This window comes from Meles meles, chromosome 3 (assembly GCF_922984935.1).
Source record: "Meles meles chromosome 3, mMelMel3.1 paternal haplotype, whole genome shotgun sequence".
Classification (NCBI taxonomy): Eukaryota; Metazoa; Chordata; class Mammalia; order Carnivora; family Mustelidae; genus Meles; species Meles meles.
In genome coordinates, this window is record NC_060068.1 from 158,301,836 (window position 1) to 158,309,224 (window position 7,389).

At 43.7% G+C, this 7,389-nt stretch overlaps 1 protein-coding gene across 1 annotated transcript; it reads left to right on the top strand.

Moving 5' to 3' along the window:
- Positions 1 to 3,906: 3,906 nt before the first annotated feature.
- Positions 3,907 to 5,548, top strand: LOC123938168 (UBX domain-containing protein 8-like). The gene has a single exon (XM_045999275.1). It carries the CDS (start codon positions 3,907 to 3,909, stop codon positions 4,756 to 4,758), a length of 852 nt encoding a protein of 283 aa, XP_045855231.1. The 3' UTR covers positions 4,759 to 5,548.
- Positions 5,549 to 7,389: the final 1,841 nt, after the last annotated feature.

Sequence of the window (7,389 nt, forward strand, 5' to 3'; positions counted from 1 at the left end):
CCTGTGGGGTGGAGGAATTCTCCTTGGTGGGGCTCTTCTGTGTACTGTGAAATGCTTAGCAGCCTCCCTGGCCTCCACCGGATCCCAAGGACACCCCTCCCCAAGTTATGACAACTGAAAACAGCTCCAAATATTGCCCAGAATCCTCCAGGAAACAAAACAGTCCCCATCTGAGAACTGCAGCTTTGGGGAGGGGAGGGGTCATTGCCTCTGCTGACTTCACCAAAGTGACTTTTCCAGCCCAGGACTTTCATTCCTGGGAATTCTGAATGAGAAGATGACCTATCCCAGGAACTCATTATTCTAGTCAACCTAAAATGATATCCAAAAGTATATTACAATGATATATTATACATGTTATATGGGAGCGCTGACTTAGTGTAGGAGGAGGGAGCAAGGGACCCTGCTATGCCCCTCACAGAGACTTCCAAACCCCACACACGTCGCCATCCACAGAAACGTGCCTGCAAATGTTCCCTCTTCCTTCTCTTCTTGTCTGGAAATGATGCCAATGGCTACAGCTAATAACCCCTTTTTTAAAAAAGATTTTATTTCTTTATTTGACAGAGAAGAGAGAACACATGAAGGGGTTAGGGGACGGAGGGAGAAGGAGAAGCAGGCTTCCTGCAGAGCAGGGAGCCTGAGGCAGGATATGATCCCAGGACCCTGAGATTATGACCGGAGTCAAAGGCAGATGCTTAACTGACTGAGCCGCCCAGAGGCCCCAACTAATAACCTTTCAAATGTATAATGCAGGGAATTGATAGTAAAATGGTTGTTGTTGGTAGAGCTTGGGCTGACTCCACACACGTCTCTCAGGATGCTCGCAGCAAGGCAGGGAAGTGATTAACATCATTTCCGGTGGATCTGGCATCTCTGATGGCCCCTGGGGGGGGTGGGGGGGTCACAGCCCCCAAACCAGCTCTGTCACCGGAGGGGATGTGCAGGACGCCCGGAGAGAAATCGACAGTCAGGACTGTCCCCCTCTGCGCTCCCGCCTTCCGTGTCCTGGCTTTCAAGAGAAGGGCAGTGCTAAAAGGAGGCCAGGCTTTCCAGGCCCATCTTCTCTCTTGCTTCCAGCCCAGGCCCTCCCCTACTGCTTCTGCCTGCAGCTGCCTCTGCAGCTCTCTCCTCCCAGAACTCTGACTTCAACAGCATCAAATGTGCCTCGGAGAATCCGGAAAGGGCCCCCCTCCGGCCAGCCATCTCCTGTGCAGCTGGTGGGGGTGATGAACTCTGCTAGAGAACAGAGAGAGACCCTTCCCTCCTGGACTGTCTCCCCCTTAAATCAACCTGGGGACGGGCGGGGGGGGGGGGGGGCTGCGATCTTGCAGATTCCTCACCAGAGTGGGAAAAACAAACAGCCTCAGAAAGATAAACAGACCAAAAGCTAAGATCGAGGAAAAGACCATGATTTTAATAAAAGGTTCTTTCAAAACAAGCTGCTATAAGGATTCTGGGTCCTGATTACATTAGGCTGTCACTGTGCATTGTATTTCCTTCTGTGCCTCCTGTTGGTTTTTCCTACAGCCTTGTCCCCAGTGAGAGGGGGCTGAGAGCTTAGCTACCCCCACCAGCTGTAAATTCCACCCTAACACCAAATTATAGGTGCACAGAGGCATGTATCTTTGGACATTGAGGTAGTTGTATTAGTCAGGGTTTTCCAAAAGAAACACAACCAATAGGATGTGTGTGTGTACACATGTGCATGCATGCACTCATAGCGAGAGAGAGAGAGAGATTTTAAGGAATTGGCTCACATGATTGTGGAGCCTAGAAAGTCTGAAATCTGAAGGCAAGCTGGAGATCCAGGGAAGAGCTCATTTTACGGTCCTGAGCGCAAAGGCAGATGGTGGGCAGAATTCCCTCTTCCTTGGGGAACCTCTGTTTTTTGCTCTTAAGGCTTTCAACTGATTGGATGAGGCTCACCCATATTAGGGAGGGTAATCTGCTTTACTCAAAGTCTACTTTGACGTTTTAAGATTTTAAATTTTAACATTTAATTAAATGTTAATTGCATCTGAAAATGCCTCCACAGCAACATCTAGACTGGTGTTTAACATAGCCACAGCCTAGCCAGGCTAATACATAAAACTGACCATCACTGTAGTCCTAAATTCCTACCTAGCGGAACAGAACTGGATTCAATAGGGTTTGAATCAGAGCTGAGGTATAGGCAACTGCCTCCAGGAAGCCTCCCTGCAGAGTTCTAGACTTGGAGAACCCAACTGGATACATGGTAGGTTTCACCTGCCACATCTTGTTCACTCTTGTTCCAAAACTGTAACTCCTGGGGCACCTGGGTGGTTCAGTCAGTTAAACATCTGCCTTCAACTTAGGTCATGATCCCAGAGTCCTGGGATTGAATCCCACATCAGACTCCCTGCTCAGCAGAAAGTCTGCTTGTCCCTCTGCCTCTGATCCTCCTCCCCATCAGTGCTCTCTCTCCGTCTCAAATAAATAAATAAAATCTTTAAAAATAAATAAATAAAAATAGATAAATAAAACTATAACTCCTGCTGGAGTCTGCAACTTCTTTCCCTGCTGCAAGGGCTTGCTGGGTTTTGTAACTAGTTCAAAGTTAGGAGGGTTGGGTGGACCCTTCAAATGGGTCTAGGCAATGTGGGGAAACTGGAGATGATAGATAGATAGAATCATAGATAGATATTCAGTGTAGGCACTAAATAACAATACAATAAACAAGAATGAGATTTGTCAGGAGGCCAGCGTTCAGGTCCTGGTATCTGCCTCTCCTGTCATAACCACGTATATGACATCGGTTAAGCTAGAGGCCTTGGGGGCCATTTTCCCTCCTCTGTAAAAATGCCAATGGAGAGGACAGAGGACATCTGTGGGTGGATTCTCTATGCCTTCCACTTACAAACAAACTCTGATCTAGTTCTAGACAGTGGGTAAAAGTGTATTACAACAACAACAAAAAAAAAAAAAAAAGTGTATTACAACAGATGACTAACAATCTAATGTAAGCCTAGCACCACCCGTCCGTACCTCTATAGGCCATGCCAGTTTCTCCAGCCATGCCAGTTTCTCCAGCCCTGCCAGATTGGGCTAACACGATCAAGCTAACCTTATCCTCTGATTTAGAGAGAGAGCACAGGTTTCAGAGTGAGAGGTGGGTCATCTAGGTTTTACTCTGACCTGGAGACATCTGACAAAGCACTGGGATGTCCCAGGTTCCTGTCCTCCAAGATGGTAGCAATCCTACCCACCGCACAGGCTGCCAAAATTGTTCCAAATTATGGAAGTGTTTAGCACAGTGCCTGGAACATAGTAATTGCTTTAAAAATGTTAAAGTTAAGGGATGCCCAGAGTGAGCCTGGGTGGCTCAGCCAGTTGAGCATCTGCATTCGGCTCAGGTCATATTCCTGGGGTCCGGGGATTGAACCCTACATCAGACTCCTTGCTCAGCCAGGAACCTGCTTCTCCCTCTGCCTGCCACTCCCCTGCTTGTGATTTCTCTCTCTCTCTGACAAAGAAATAAATAAAATTTTTTTAAGTTAAATTTAAAATTATTATCTTCCTTCCCTAATTGAATTTTAAGATTAAAGCAAGGATTACTTCTACTATCTTATTTATATTTTTCCCTTCCTCACAGCCCCTCTTCCCACCCACCTAGCATTGAAAATGAATGAATACCACCCCACACCCCCAAGGATGGCTACGGTCAAAAAAATGGTAACAGAAAAGATCAAATGTGAGAGACATATAGGAGAAATTAAAACCCTTGTGTACTGCTGACAGGAATGCAGAATGGTGCCACCACTATGGAAAACAGTATGGGAGTTCCTTAATCAGCTAAAAAAAAGAACTACCCTATGATCCAGCAATTCCATTTCTGAGTACTTACCCCAAAGAAATGAAAGCAGTGGCGGAGCTTCTGCCAGCATGGTTTCTCGTGGGGTCATTGGGGTTTTCCTCCTCTCTGCTCTCCCCCTTTTGTGTCTGGAGCTCTGGCGTGGGATCCCGGATCTAGGTGTTAAAGATCTAATTTTGCTGTGTGGTCGGATTTTCTTACTGCTTGCTCTTCTTACTTTAATTATTTCTGTGACTACCTCATGGCTTAATTCATTTAAATCGTCCCAAGTGTATCTGAAAGAAGAAGAAGAGAAGAATGAGAAAAAACAAAAACTTGTCAGAAAAAAACAAAAAGAGGCACAGGGTGAAAAGGCCAGCAGATACATAGAGAATGTTCTAAAACCTCACCAGGAAATGAAGCTGAAAAAGCTGGAAGAACGCTTTTATCAGATGACGGGTGAAACCTGGAAATTGAGCAATGGCCATAAGCTTGGGGGTGACGAAGATTTGGTGCTGGAAAATGAGAGTCAGACGGCTTTTAAAACATCAAACAGAGAAGCAGCAAAGAGACGAAACTTGCCTAAGCTGTTAACCAAAATTTCACCATCTGCTGAACAGCCCACGTGGAAGGAGGTTCTTGATCTACCTGAGGAACCTCCTGAAACAGCTGAAGAAGTAGTTACTGTTGCCCTCCGATGTCCAAGTGGGAGTGTCCTGAGAAGAAGATTTTTTAAGTCTTGCAGTTCACAGGTCTTACTTGACTGGATGATGAAAATTGGGTACCACACATCCCAATACAGCCTGTCTACTTCCTTTCCCAGACGCCCTCTAGAAGTGAGGGGAGGCTGGTCCCTGCAGGACATAGGAATAACTGTGGATACTGTACTCAATGTGGAAGAGAAAGAGCAGACAACTACTGAAGAAAGGAGAACTACTCCATAAAATCAGCGAAGCCATGGCCTTACAGGACAATAAAGGATTCACGTTAAAATTATGCCATCCCTTGATTGAGCTCAAGGAGGGAAACACTTTAATGTTGATGTCCTTGGGAACATGTGGACATAAAGGATTAGAAAAGGATTACTCTCTGCATATAATACTTTTTGGAATGTGCCATCTTAATAATGTACCAAATGAAGACTAGATCAAAATGTCTACAGTAAGATACTCAATGATCTGTATTTTTCCTAGCTGACATCATTTATCACTGTGTTGAAAACAAAGTCATACGAGTCTGTTTTCTGCCCCTACAGTCCACCTTGCCACTCTGACCATCTCAACAATTCAAACTCTCTGAAGTCTATTAAGTAGAAATGTGTGTGTATTATGTGTGTACACACATACATATATATATGTATATATACACATACATAATATATGTATGTATGTGTGTATATATATGTGTGTGTATATATATATGTATATAGTTATTTCATTTTCCTGCAGTGTTATATTCATGTACTTTAGTAATACCAAGTTCAACTCACAAGTGTGGTATAAAAAGATCTTTGTTATGGTCACTCCCTTTTTCTTTTCCTATGTGTGTTGAGTCAGTTAAGTTGACTCCTGTGTGTATTGGCCTCTCTTTAATGTTCCTTTTACCTCTTGTGTAGAATTACACTGTATTATTGCTGTGTTTTTGTTTCCCCAAATACATAATTCCTTAAAAGCAAGGATTGTATTTTTTTTTCCTCCAGAAGTACCTAGTATATAGTAGATGCTTAATACATGTTTGAAAATAAAAAAAAAAAAAAAAGAAAGAAATGAAAGCAGTGACCCATGTTCAGAACAGCGTTATCCACAATAGCCAAAAGATGGAAGGACCTGAATGTCCATCAACACAGAAGCGTGTTTTGTATATTACAAACAAAACTTGATTTGTATATTACACACACACACACACATACATACATACACACACACACACACAGGAATATTATTCAGCACTAAAAAGGAAGGAAATTCTCACACGCGCTACAATGTGGATGATGCTTGAGGATAACATGCTAAGTTAAGTAAGCCAGTCAGAAAAAGACAGATGCTGTATGGTTCCACACATAGGAGGCACTTAGGATTGTCAGATTCATAGAGATGGAAAGTAAAATGGGAGTCGTCAAGAGCTAGCAGGAGCAGGGTATGAGGAGTTGTTGTCCAATGGACATAGATTTTCGGTTTTCCAAGTTGAAAAGAGTTTTGGAGATAGGTTGCACAACAATGTGAACATACTTAACGCTAGGGATCTATAGACCTAAAAATGGTTACAATGATAAACTTTGTGTTATATGTGCTTTATCACAATTTAAAATTTTTTGAGTGAATAAATGTACCAATACATGTTTCAACATGATAAAATGTCCCAAAGAAGCCAATTCATGGAGACAGAAAGTAGATGAGTGGTTTACAGAGGCCTGAAGAGAAAGAGAGAACGAGAGGGAACAGGGTATGACAGCTAACAGGTATAAGGTTTCTGTCTGGGGTGATGAATGTTCTAAAATTCAAGAAGGGAGATGCTAGCTCTGTGAATACATTGAAAAGTACTGAATGGGGGGCACCTGGGTGGCTCAGTGGGTTAAGCCGCTGCCTTTGGCTCAGGTCATGATCTCAGGGTCCTGGGATCGAGTCCCGCATCGGGCTCTCTGCTCAGCAGGGAGCCTGCTTCCCTCTCTCTCTCTCTCTGCCTGCCTCTCTGTCTACTTGTGATCTCTCTCTGTCAAATAAGTAAATAAAATCTTTAAAAAAAAAAAAAAAAAAAAAGAAAAGTACTGAATGGTACACTTTAAGAGTGACTTTTATGATATGTAAATTATATCTCAATAAAAGCTGTTGTTAAAAAATGCATGAACAAATGAGGTTCTAATTACATCCAGATCATTGAGATCGTTTTAATTCAGTGTCAATTCCAGGAAAAGGGACGTCTGTCGTGAATAATCTGGATCAGAAATATGGGTAACAAGAGGTTCAGATGGGTCTTCTTGGCAAACCTCAGTCTTAGTGTGCCATCCACATTGGAGAGTTGTTGGCTAATGGCCTGAGGGTTGCTAGAAGCCCTAAGTTTTGGCAACAGGATCACAAGGCCCTCATCTCCCTAAAGCCACTGGTTTGTCTAACTGTGGAGTCTTCTTAGTGCACTGGGACTAGAAAGAGTACATCTACTTGCCCAGAAACACCCGACTGAGAATTCCATTTATACTTGCCGCTATAATGACGTAATTGCATGCTACTCCTTGAAACTGTGCAAAACAATCGCTAGAGAACATAAACAAACAGCTGGTGCACAACCTCCTTGCAAAGGTTTAAAGGCAAACTTCAAGAGTTTTGGGGTTTTTTGTTAACGGGTTTTGCAAACCTGCCACAGTGAGCCCAGATGTGCACGAGAGTGTAAGCAGCAGCTCAGAAGCAAGACTGACACCCTCTGGAACATGGCACGTTGTCAGAACCCATCAAGGGAGAAAACCCACAGGCAGGGATGAGCCAGGAAGTGGAATTACGATTCACTGGCAGGCCTTTTCTCCCGTCCTCGATGATCCAAACGTTTCATGCTTAAAAACACCTTCTGTCCCCTGAAGGCATTTT